The sequence below is a fragment of the Pyrus communis genome, chromosome 1 (genome assembly GCF_963583255.1).
Source record: "Pyrus communis chromosome 1, drPyrComm1.1, whole genome shotgun sequence".
Classification (NCBI taxonomy): domain Eukaryota; kingdom Viridiplantae; phylum Streptophyta; class Magnoliopsida; order Rosales; family Rosaceae; genus Pyrus; species Pyrus communis.
The window spans coordinates 10,967,914-10,980,828 of NC_084803.1; the positions used below are offsets into that span (position 1 = coordinate 10,967,914).

Below are 12,915 nucleotides of genomic sequence, written 5' to 3' on the forward strand. Positions count from 1 at the left end.
CACTCTAACTTCACGAATGAGTAGTCGCATAGAACAACCGCATTCAAAACACTTCTCGTTTCAAGGGGACTATGTTTGTAGGATTGTTCATTGTTTGCCCTCAAAAGTTAGGTTATTATGAGAATGAATTCTGGCCCATTTCGTAGGAGTGTTGTAGTAGAGTCGCGGAAGTGCCTGAATTGTTGGACTGGTTGAAGGCCCATATTCGAATCAATTGCTGGACCGGTTTCGTTAGATGAAAGCATTACGGTATATATTAAATATATAAATGAATTGTTATTAGCATTACAAAAATTTCATTTTGTACTCTAAATTTTATATAATGAGTAAAAAAAATTACGCTTATCAGAAATGTAGAATAAAATTTTGAAATGTTAATAACAGTTCACATATATAAACTTTTTAATTTATTCAATTAGGATTTAGGAATATCCTGAAAATCTTCCCTATAGATGCTGAAGCATTGACGTGAGATTTCTGCTAAGATATCATAAAATATTTCTCAAGTTGACCAAAATTGGAGTAGTTGGGCTAAATTCCAATGACCAGAATGATATCAAACAAATGCTAATTAGTAAATAAATTAGTGATTTGAACATTAGCTTTATTCCATTTTTGGGTACTTTATATATGGTTTTTACTTTTTACCAGTCACCGTTATTATTATAAAAAATAAAATAAAAAAAAGTCACTTTCACTACGATTTAGTGATATTGTTATTCATTTGTAAGTGTGTGATTTGAAGTTCGACATATTACATATACCAAATAATTTTTGGTGACTTATTGTATGGTTTAGTTCCAATTTTTACCTAATAATGTAAATGTATTGCTGTAAAGAAAACCAAAAAAGAGAAAAGTTTGACTTGGGCTGTCATGGTTGGTAACAAACAATTTTGCGAAGTGAACAAAACAAAAGTTTTAAGGTTGTAGGAAGATGCCTTGTATTAGCGAGATTGTCTCACTTTCTCAAATCTCTTCATAATTTCTTTGATTGAGTTTAGTATAGTAAGTTCTGAAATATCCCTGTAAGTCTTCTCGATCCCCAAAAGGGATAAATAACCGTGACTTGCCACTAGTTGTCTCCCTTTTTAAAAAAAAAATAAAAATTTAGTATAATAAGTTGTAATAGGAAAATAAACAATTGAGGATAGAAAAAAAAAATAATGCAAACATAAAAACATAAATAAATAAAAGAAAAATTGGAACGAGCACCGGCTTTGAATTGCGTGGGTAAGCTCGTGACATACATGGGATGGGATCTCTAGGGAACCCAAAGGAGAATATGCCCAAGGCCCTCCTACTTCTTTCCATTATCCGGGTTTTCCTCAACTTGCTTGTAACTTTGACCTCATATTTTTTACAAATAGTTTAGATTATGACGTTTTATAAAATGAAACTATATCACATCATCATATAATGAAGCATGATTTTTTACATATAGGGAGTCTAACAATGTCTTTTCTACAATCCTACAATGTTATATAGATTGTTTAACGCGTTTTGTCGCGAAATCAAAACTATATACAAAACAAACTTCGACCAAATCTCTTGTGTTAAATTAGATTTGTTAAGAAAGATGGGTCGACCAAAATCAATACGATAATCAAACAAACTTCTCATAAACAGGGTCGTATCCTCTTTACTGAGTTAACGAACATCGTATCAAATTTTTCAAAGACCAAACTAAATTACAAGATAGAAAAATTCAAACTTGATTGGATAGAAAAGTCTAGAAATCATTTATACGTTACACTGATTTAAATTGAGTTAACTTATTCTATTAATGTTATTCATATCCTATTAGTCAGTATCTAATTTCTTGACAGGTCTATGTGTAACTATTTGCTTTTAACTGTATAATTTTTTTTTTTTTTGATCGAAAACTATATGAGTTCAATACGCAACAACGGTTAAAAAATGTACATATAGTAGAATATACCATGGAGAATAAAAAGGACAACAAAAATAAAAAAGAAAATAAAAAGCGAAGCCTCTACCACAATTTTCAACATCCATGACTTCCAAGCTATAAACTCAAGAGTTGGGACTCAGAAGTGAAGAATATCCCGGAGATAGATCCGAATCTCGTCCACGAAGCCGAAAATTCCAAGGATAAAAGTTCCCAGCATTTAATTTTGATGTACGAAATTGGACATGTCCACTGGGCTGTTTGTCGACTAGGACACGCTGGCAATGGCATGGCACGGATTTTACTCACTGGCTACCAGTCACGTGGATTTTTTTTACCAATTCAATCTTTGTCTTTGCTCAACGAGATAAGGCATATCTCTTGGAATTATACCATGCGTCATAAGTTAGCATAACAAGCCCCACCAAAACACCCAACCAAAAAGAAGGCCCTTCCATATCTAATCGAATGATTATTTTAATGCGATCGATTATTTATGTAATAACACGTGAATTATAAATATTTTTGTTATAAAAATGGTATGAACTTGTTTATTTTTTTAAAATATTATTTATGCATTAATAATTGGTGCAAAAAAATTAGTCTCATTTGAATATGTTCAGTCACTTATTTTTATTATACGTGTATTAGTAACATCATCTTACTGAATGCCACACTGAAATTTTTTTTTCACTTTTATATATTTGGCTTGGGTGCTCGGGTCTTCCACAAATCATCGACTCGGCTTACTTCTTTTTTTCTTCTTTTGTAGGGAAAAATCTTCGTGGCTATGTCACCTTCTTGATCAATGATTGGAGACCACTTGAGTGTTGAGATGATAGGTCCTTGACATTGCATCACAAATTATGAATTAATGGCATTTTGCTATATTTATGCTCAGCACGCAAGATATTTGATAAGATTTCACTAATAAGATATTAAATTTTGTGGAATTGCCTCTAAGGAGGTGAAAAAGAGGTCAAAATTGACACATAAATTGGTGCTTTACATGAGCTTCGTAGGGTGTAGATCAAAAGAAAGGTGATTAATTTTTAAGAAAACATATTTGTTGATCCGTAGATTATGAGATGTTGGTTATATATGAACTAACGATTAACTAGCAATTTTTCAGTACCACCTTGTTGGTACAGAAGGTTTGAAGCCCTATCAACTCCCGAATTGAGACCGTCTTCATATCTCATTCTGGAGTCTAAAGACTCAACAATTCGAACCAGTCAATTTAAATATGTAATTTCTATTAATCATTTCATCTGCTCACCTCATATACAATATCTATCTTTAACTCTCATATATCTTCCTTAAACGATCTGAATTGCTTAATCTATGTATGGCGGGTTGTGAGACCGGAGAGGCTCTAAATCCTCAACTCCCACCTACTGGGCCCCACACTCGGACTCGGATCAGTCACTCCGGCTACACTCCTCGAACCAGATAATAAATAAATAAATAATAAATCAGGCATCTATCTCGCATACTGTGAACTGAGAAAATGAAAAGGGAATAATACTCATTGAAAACTAAAGGATATTCCAACATTTGCCCTCCGAATATTCCCTCCTTACCGTTATATCCCCTCACTTTACCCTCCACTACCACCCTCCCATTTTCCCCATTTTCCCGAGAAAATTCCAATCCTTTTCTCTCTAACCAAAGAGAAAAATATTTTCAGATGAAGTTCGGTAAGAGCCTGAGCAACCAGATCGACGAGACCCTGCCGGAATGGCGGGACAAGTTCTTGTCCTACAAGGAGCTCAAGAAGCGGTTGAAGCTCATCGAACCCAAGGCCGGCGACCGCCCCGCCAAGCGCCCCAGAATTGACGCCTCCGCCGCCGATTTTAACGACGGCGGCAATAAGGAGGGCATTTCCGCGGCGGAGATCAATTTCATTCAGTTGTTGGAGGACGAGCTCGAGAAATTTAACTCCTTCTTCGTCGAGAAGGAGGAAGAGTACATTATTAGATTGAAGGTATTGTCTTCTAATTTAAATTTTTTCTCCAGTTGTTTGGTTCCTGAGAAAATTTTCAGCTTTCTTTTCTCCGGAACCAAACAGAGTCTTAGGCTAATTAAGTAACATGATTCTATATTTATCGCTGATTTTCTAAATTTTGAAGTTTAATTTGCTGGATTTATCTCTAAATTTGGAGCTCACTAGTTTATTTTCTTAATTTCGACTTTAATTTTCCAAAACGACACCTTTGCTCGATGTGTGCATTGCGCACACGGAATCTTTATTCCTCGTTGTTTTCGAGTGGCCGTTAGTCGTTATACTTTATGGCGCCTTGCCGTTACACTTGTGAACCGCAAATATAATCATGCGTGTGAGAGGCTGCCACCTGTCACCTTCAACGGGTTCACACCTCACTTTGTATGGCTGAGGTGCTAGGCTGCGGTATCTCCGTTAAAAAACACCGTCTGGTGCCGGAAATGAAATTAGTGCTAACTTGCGTCATTTTTCTTGGTGGGCAACTTACCTATGACGGTGATCATGGGATGCAACTGTGACAGTATCCCGAGCAAACTAAGCATTTTCACGCATCTAAACGTTTTCACATGTCAAAGGATAATTGGTTTGGGATTCGCAATATTCGCATCTCGTGGTGAGATCAAATCATTCACCTCTTTGTGGCCTAGTCAAATTTTGACTACAATAAAGTTAAGAAAAGTTAAGTTTATAAATACGTGTCAGTCAATGCACCCATGTTAGGTGCAGAACATTTGATTTCTCGTGGCATGAAAGTCCTTGTGTCGCGGGTCGTTGTTAATTACTACAATGCATTGTTGAAACTGCAAAAATTCTTATTTTTCGATCAGGAGATGAATGTGTTGTGTATGAATGCAGGAGATACAAGACAGAGTAGCGAAAGCAAAGCCTTACAGCGACGAGATTATTAAGATCCGCAAGGAGATTGTGGACTTCCATGGAGAGATGGTTTTGTTGGAGAATTACAGCGCCCTCAACTATACAGGTATTGTATTGTTGAGCTTTTGATCTTTTACTTGTTTGCTTTAGATACCGCAATCTTAAACTGATTAAAAGTATATGCTGCTCGTTGTTGGGTATGCTTAATTTATTGACATGAGAACCCTTTAACAAACTATTCAATATCGAGGAATTTACGATTATAAGCCATATTGAACTTGAAATGTTTTGTCAAGATTAGTAAAACATCCATCGAAAGATTATCTATATGCTTAGTTAACATTGATTGTTAATTATTATATGAGAACCTTATTGTTTAGCATTAAATCTTTGAGTTCTCAATGACGTTTGTAAGCAAGTCAAGATTTTCGTTTGGGTACTAATGATGAGTGTTTAGGTATCAACTAATGATGAGTGTTTAGGTATCTTAAATTTGACAAGTTACATGACGAACAGCTAATCTAGGAATGTATTTTAAAGTTCTCAAATACTTCTTGTTGAATACAGACTTTCATCGAAAGAAAAATATGATACGCAGATGAATACTAGTTATATGTAACTTTACGGGACTGCTGCCTTAATTCTTCATGCGTTTAATTTCCAAATGAAATTCTATATTTTCCCAAGCGAAGAGACTGCTGTAGGGTTTAATGCCTTGTTAGAATCGATGTAGATGTTCCTCTAAATTTATTTTGGAGGTTCTGACCTGCATTCGATAGATATATTTCTTGGTTTGACGAGCTCAATCTTAATTAACAGGATTGGTAAAGATACTGAAGAAGTACGATAAACGAACAGGTGCTCTTATGCGCTTGCCCTTTATCCAGAAGGTCTTGCAACAGCCTTTCTTCACCACCGACTTGCTCTACAAGCTCGTGAAGGAGTGTGAGATAACGCTTGACCAGCTCTTTTCCATGAACGTTGATCCCGTATCAACTGAAGGATCTTATGGGGATGACGGGCGCAATCCTTCAACTTCTGCCCCTACCAAGAGTGATGGTATTAGCAGAGTATCCAGAGAACTTTCAGAGATAGAGTATATGGAGAGCTTGTACATGAAAAGTACAATATCGGCATTGCGCGCGTTGAAGGAAATTAGGAGCGGAAGCTCAACGGTTAGCGTCTTCTCGTTGCCGCCGCTGCAAACAAGCGGATTGGAAGACGCATGGAAAAAAGCCCCTGTTCTGGAACAAGTTGCCAAGTAGCTAGATTGATAGGTTATGGAAATTAAACTAGTATTTTGCCCTTTTTATTTTTGTTTCTGTTAATTAATTTTTAAAATTTCAAATGCATCTGCTATGCATGCTTTTTTATATACTAACACAGATGTAAAGTGCAAAATGTTAGCTGGACTGAGTTCAGACTGTTCAGTAGTATAATTAAGTTCTGTAAAATAAACTATTTGGCTTAATAGGAGTATAATGTTCCCCAACCCACAGAATCTTTAGATATTTGGTTTCAGTATCTATCTGTAACATATCAATATTGTCGTTCGTTTATATCGTAAGTATGGATAACTAAACGGTGTGATTGTCAAACAAAAAATGTTTCTCGTTCAAACCTCAAGATTCATTCGCTCGTGGTGTTTTCCTAGTATTTGCCTATTATCGACTTATTGTTTTTATTTCAGATCACGTATTGATTAGTTTATTATCGACTCTTTTTAGGAAATTGTTATTAGTATCGAAAAAGGTTATCGTGTATTCATTTTGTTTATATAAAAAAAGAAATGCATGATGTCCTATTTAGAGTGTTAATAGCAACTCTTTTAAATTCTTTTTAGTTTTTTTTTTTTTTTTTTGGACAACTGGAATTGCATTACTAGGGCAAAGCCGAAGAGTATAAATGAAAGCCCACAGAGGGACTGACAAAGGAGAACCATACTGAGTTCTTACAAACAAAAGTAGTGTAAGGTTGATACAGGGAGAAGGATGTTGCACCTAGTGCAGAGCGTCTCACCACCTACACCACTTAAAACCTTAGCTCGAAGGAGGGCAAGGTAGAACATCCTTGTTTAGAACGTGCACCAACGAAGATGGGAGTCTATCGGCCCAAAACTGATCTCTCATCTTCGGAGGTTTGAAAGACGCCAACTGATCTGCCACCATATTAGCATTATTCATCAAACTTTCTATCCAAAAATAGTAAATGGGAACTCCAATTTGAGGATGAAAAGAGAAAAGGGACTCGAAGAAATAACTCCATCAAAAAGGGGAAAAACGCGTGGACGAATAAAGGTTGAGAATCAAAGCGCCTATCCCATTATATCCATTTCACATTTGAATACAACCTGCATGATGCATATGTATAGTGAAATCCACTCCAAATCTCACTATTTCACTACGAGGAGAATATTTATGTATGGCAGCCTGATAAATAGTTGGTTGAGCTCTCTTCACAACAGGTGAACCGTGTGAATTGAATGATGTACTTATGTGGAGTCGGATGATATATAAATATTGTGAAGCTTGTTATTTTGTGAGTGTAACCATCCAGGTGGTCAGACTGTCATACCCAAGTTTCTCTCCTAATAAGTTCAGTGTGAGGTTGAGTAAGACCAAAATACAAGAAGTATCCTACTTCCCCCCTAAAGTTTAAATATATATGGGGCCCCACACGTTCCACTAATAAAAGATGTTTCAAGCAAATCCAATGAAACAAGGCAAGCAAATCCATTTATAAACAAGAGTAGTGGTACATGTTTTGGTAGTGAAAGAGTGAACTAGCAATATAGATTTAAATTTCTAAAACCCAATTGGGTTTGCGTTTTCTTGTGCATAGCAGATATGAAGGTGGTGTCGGTTTTGCTTATCATTCTGGTAATGGTTTTGCCTGCAAAAGGTCAACTGAAAGCTGGATTCTACTCTTCCTCATGTCCAAAAGCAGAGGCCATGGTGAGATCCACAGTTGAATCATACTACAACAAGGATCCCACCTTTGCTGCAGGCTTGCTCAGGCTTCACTTCCACGACTGCTTCGTTGAGGTTTTTGCTCTCGTTTTTTTATTTTTTATGTTAGCATATTGCTCTAGCCGACTAACCTAACCCATATATGCGTCTTCGTTAATTTTGGTAACATGAGTCATTTTGTGTTCATGATCTGCAGGGTTGTGACGGTTCAGTTTTGATCAAGGGCGCTTCATCGGAGAGGAATGCCTTGCCGAATCTAGGGTTGAAAGGATTCGAAGTGATTGATGATGCAAAAGCTCAAGTAGAGGCCTTGTGTCCTGGAGTTGTCTCGTGTGCTGATATTCTTGCATTGGCTGCTCGAGATTCTGTTGACTTAGTAATTGACTAGCCTCTCATCACATGCATCCTCAACATTTGCTTCAGTATATAAAGGCTTTTTCACCACCTGATGTTTAGCGGTTTCTAATTATTTTTTTCTTGGTCTATTCATTTCAGAGCGACGGTCCAAGTTGGTCAGTGCCTACCGGAAGAAGGGATGGCAGGGTCTCTTTGTCATCTCAAGCCTCAAACCTACCTTCTCCTCTTGATTCAATTGCCGTGCAAAGGCAAAAATTTGCTGCTAAAGGCCTCGACGATCATGATCTCGTAACCCTAGTTGGTAATCAAACTCTATCTGATACGTTTTGTTATTAATATGTTATTGATAATGAAATCACCATGTCAACAACAGTCATGTAACATAATAAAGAACGGACGTAATGTCCAGAAAAGAAAAAAAAAAAAAAAAAAAAAAAAGAAGAAAAACCTGATAGTTTCAAAGCTCGTATGTTAATGGGGAATTGCGTGCAGGGGGACATACCATTGGCGAAACGCACTGCCAGTTCATCCGATACCGGCTCTACAATTTCACAGCCACAGGCAACTCCGACCCGACCATAAACCAAGCATTCCTAGAACAACTCCAAGCTCTGTGCCCGATGAACGGCGATGGAACGAAGCCGGTGGCATTGGACAGAGGAAGCCAGACCAAGTTTGATGTGAGCTTCTTCAAGAATGTGAAGGATGGAAATGCAGTTTTGGAGTCGGATCAAAGGCTTTGGGGTGATGACGCAACGCGTAAGATAATGCAAAACTATGTTGGCAACATTAGGGGATTGCTAGGGTTTAGATTTGACTTTGAATTCCCAAAAGCTATGATTAAAATGGGTAGCATTGAGGTGAAAATTGGTACACAAGGTGAGATTAGGAAAGTGTGCTCAAAATTTAATTAATCCATCCAGAAAGGTGACACGTATAATAATGTAAAATAAAAATAAAATTGTTTGTGTGGGAAATATTCTGAGTGTGATGTTGACATTAATAAGCGTTGATATTACTTATTAAATATTTGTTATATTATGTATAGATTGATATTATGTAGTAGTATGATAAATTTACTGAAATCAACTTTGATAACTCTTCTTTCTTAAAAAATGTCTTTTGTCCGATATAATTTAGGCAGTGGTTCAGACTTCAAAGCTGTGCGCTCGTCTCTTTGCACTCGAGTTTGAATAGCTCTAGTAATTATGATTAAAGTGGTTTAAAAATTAGTTTGTGAAAAGACAAAAGAAAAAGGAAAGTAATGGTTGGGCCTTTTTTTCCTTTTGCGCGCAATAACATTCATATAACTTTTAACTATTCTAGGGCCCATATACAACAGAGCCCAGAACTTCTGAAAGTATTAATAAATAAAAATTAAAAAAGTAACGACGCCTGAGAGATTCGAACTCTCGCGGGGAAACCCCATGTACTTAGCAGGCACACGCCTTAACCACTCGGCCAAAGCGTCTCTGTTGTCTACTGGTCTTCCACTTGAATAAATAATCCTTTTACGTTCTCTAAAAGAAGGACATTTCAATGAAGTAGGGCACATTTGGAAATGCTGTTAAAATGATTGAAAGCGCTTTTGGTGTAATTTATTTTGAGTTCCAAAAGCACCTGAAGTACTTTGTGGAAGAAGCAACATATATGTGCTTCTTGTATGGATCATTTAAAGTGATTTTCCAAGATTCACTTGGATTTTTACTAAGGAGCGGTTTTTTGGTTCAACCAAAAACGTTTTCAATCATTTCAAAAGTACTTCCAATCGAGTATAGTTAGTTATGGTATTTACTAAGTATATGTATAACTTCAAGACGAAGGAAATCGTAATCAAGGAATTTTAAGTCCAGTTGAAATTTTCATATCCAACTTGCACTCGTAAGTTCCTCTCCTATTAAGAATGGGGATACTTGAAACTGAATAAATAAGAGAATGATTAAAATTGCTTCTTGAAGAGTTAAAAACACTTATTGACAACCAAAAGTGTTTCCGACTACGTTCGACACAAATTTTTGAAATACTTTAGACTCTTTAGGGAATTTTCTAGAAACGTACATGTCAAAAACTATGTTTATAAACAAAAGTGTTTTCTAGTCAACATGATGTTAAAACCCTCTCAAATAATTATCTGTTGCGTAACTTTATTTGGTACCCACCTAGAAAGCAAATTGTTGCTCACTCAGATGAAGATGTGCAAAATCGCTTTACTGCTAGTTTGAGTCTCTACGTTGCCTTCTACGATTTTGATGGTGTTTTGTCTTCTTGCTTTGTTGGCACTAGAAGTTTTCTCTTGTTGGTCGTCGAATGGTGGATATGGTTGCTGGTTCTGGCTACTTATTTCTTTTGTTGAGTTTATCAGAACCAACTTTGTGTTTTCTTGTGCAACTTTGTTGTTGTGAAATTTGGATTATATTTGTTCTTCTTTTGAGACTTTTTTCACATTTGTGGTTTTGTTTTATGACCCTTGTCTTTTGTTGGTGCTAACCGTATATCGGCTAATACAAATAGCAAATTGATGATGTACATAGTAGTAGTGGTGATGATGACTTATGTCAACAGACAGAATCCAATTGAGCTATAAAGTGCTTTGCTTGTACTTCTTTGTCAACTCAGCCCACTACCCGCTTTTATTTAAATTTATCTCTTTTACATTTTCTTCTATCAATAAAGCTTATACTTGACAATTAAAATAAAAAAAAAAAAAAAAAAAAAAAAAAAACACCTAAACCAACGCGGCGTTTCATGTCCTTTTTGTAGAAAAGAACATGGAAGTGAGTCAAAAGACTGTTCCCCAGTTGTCCACATCACAGTAGTCCCTTAAGAGCAGTTCCACCGGGGAATTGATAGGCCAGCACCCAGCCAAAAAACCAGCCCGATACCCAGGCTATCCAATCCAGCCCAGTATTTTGACTAGCACCCAGCCCAAGCCAGGCAAGAGACCGGCCTAAAATCGACAGACCCACATGCCGGGCCATCTGACGTCAGCCGGGTCATCAACCTCCTGCAAGATCAACGCATCACAGAGAGATGTTGGTGCAAAGCTCCTTGAGGTTGAGGTTGCTTTCAGGTTCTTAGTGCAAAGCTCCTCGGGACTGAGGTTGATTCCGGGGCGGAGGGAGATTTCGGGTTCTTGGTGCAGAGCTCCTCCAAATCCGAATTTAGAAAAAATGTGAAAAAAATTATAGAAAATCGTGCAGAAACAATAAAACGACGATCAAGCTCGGGAAATTGAAAGAGCTTAAGAAAATGAAGGAAAAGTCATACCTTAAAGTTGATGAAGGCCTGGTTCTGCAAAAGGAACAAACCTTTAGAGAGAGAGAGAGAGAGAGAGAGAGAAAGAGGTGTTATTGAGGCAGGAAGGAGAAAAAGATGAATAAAGCGGTTGGGTGCGTTGTTTGCAAAAATAAGAGGGGAGAAATTGTCTGGACTGCCCACAAATTTACTAGATACCTTTTTTTTTTTTTAATAAAATTATTATTTTTATTGTTTTATAATAAAAAATAATAATATTTTAATAAAATTGACTAGGCTATTCTTTGTTAGGGTTGGAGATGCATTTGGTCTATTACTATTCATTGGGGTCTAAGTGGAAAAATGCGCTGGGTGCTAGTGCATTTGTGTTAGGGGTGGAACTGCTCTAAGCCACATACATCTCCCAGCCTAATTTGGTCATCTCCCAACTTCAGCCCGTTTGAGCTTCATCCACATCATCATTTTAATTTCCATGTCAGCGTATTACATAGTTTATAAATAAAATAAAGTTTTTGTATTCCTAAAAAATCATTGTAAATTTTTTTATTTAAAGTTGAATATAAATAGTACCTGACGAAAATTTAGGTGCATAATGTACGATAAATGGACACGATTGGAGGATCTCCGAAATCCTCACAAATAGGATCCGAAGAAGATCCTTATCTCCTAAATGCCCCTTTCCTTGTTCTCTTAAATTTGAGATTTAATTTTTAAGTTCCTTACCAATAGATTTTATTAGATTAGTCACCAACGGAGTTTGAACCTACATTGTCATGCAATGACTCAATATTTTTCCATCACTGTAATAAAATGTCACTTGCAATAATTAATTTCAAATATCAATCTTTGGTATCATTATCTAAAATAAATGTAGTTGATAAACCTACCAAAACAATCGAGTCATTTTGTTTCTTCTCCTTTTTTTTCTTTCTAAAAGGGATCCCATTAATATAATAATTAATTGTGTGAATTTCTCCTAATGATTGATTTTTGAAGTTCATCCTTGATGGTTGGTAATAATAAGATATGAAAATTGTGTTTATTTGTATTGCTTAGGAAATATGATACGACGTACGTTTAATGGTATACCATCAAGGTTATATAAGTTTATTCGATCTATAGAGATAACTATATAAGGGTACGTTTGCTTTTGTAGTAGAAACATTTTTTAGGTACGTTTTAATTGATTGGTACGATATCTTTAATATTGGCACGTTTGATTGGTATATTATTTTATTATAAATTAAGTTTATATATTTTTATATTGTGAAATTTAAAAGGAACTTTAACGAAAAGTTTTCAATACTATTTCCTTTAACGAAAAATCATATTTTTACACTAAAAAGTTAATCATGGTACTATTCACTTTACCCTTTATTTTGTTCTTATCGTTAAAACTCAAAGTTTTCAAGCCATTTTCATTAGTTTTCCTGAATTTTTTAAGAGAGTGTATTCAATTGAGAATTTGAGAGATTTTAATGGATTTATAAATCTATAGATTTTTATAAAGTTTATAATTGATTTGTAGAGATTCCATGTAAA

At 35.9% G+C, this 12,915-nt stretch overlaps 2 protein-coding genes and 1 non-coding gene across 3 annotated transcripts; 2 read left to right on the forward strand and 1 right to left on the reverse strand.

Moving 5' to 3' along the window:
• Positions 1-3,512: 3,512 nt before the first annotated feature.
• On the forward strand, positions 3,513-6,284 carry LOC137745290 (SPX domain-containing protein 1). The gene is made up of 3 exons (XM_068485225.1): positions 3,513-3,898; positions 4,772-4,898; positions 5,612-6,284. Exons 1-3 carry the CDS (start codon positions 3,602-3,604, stop codon positions 6,055-6,057), a joined length of 870 nt encoding a protein of 289 aa, XP_068341326.1. The 5' UTR covers positions 3,513-3,601; the 3' UTR covers positions 6,058-6,284.
• Positions 6,285-7,565: 1,281 nt separating this feature from the next.
• Positions 7,566-9,088, forward strand: LOC137725626 (peroxidase 25). Its single transcript, XM_068464418.1, has 4 exons — positions 7,566-7,836; positions 7,958-8,137; positions 8,257-8,419; positions 8,611-9,088. The coding sequence occupies exons 1-4, from the start codon at positions 7,639-7,641 to the stop codon at positions 9,030-9,032; spliced, it is 963 nt and encodes a 320-aa protein (XP_068320519.1). The 5' UTR covers positions 7,566-7,638; the 3' UTR covers positions 9,033-9,088.
• A 419-nt stretch (positions 9,089-9,507) lies between these two features.
• On the reverse strand, positions 9,508-9,589 carry TRNAS-GCU (transfer RNA serine (anticodon GCU)). Its single transcript has one exon. It is a non-coding gene; the product is annotated as a tRNA-Ser (tRNA).
• Positions 9,590-12,915: the final 3,326 nt, after the last annotated feature.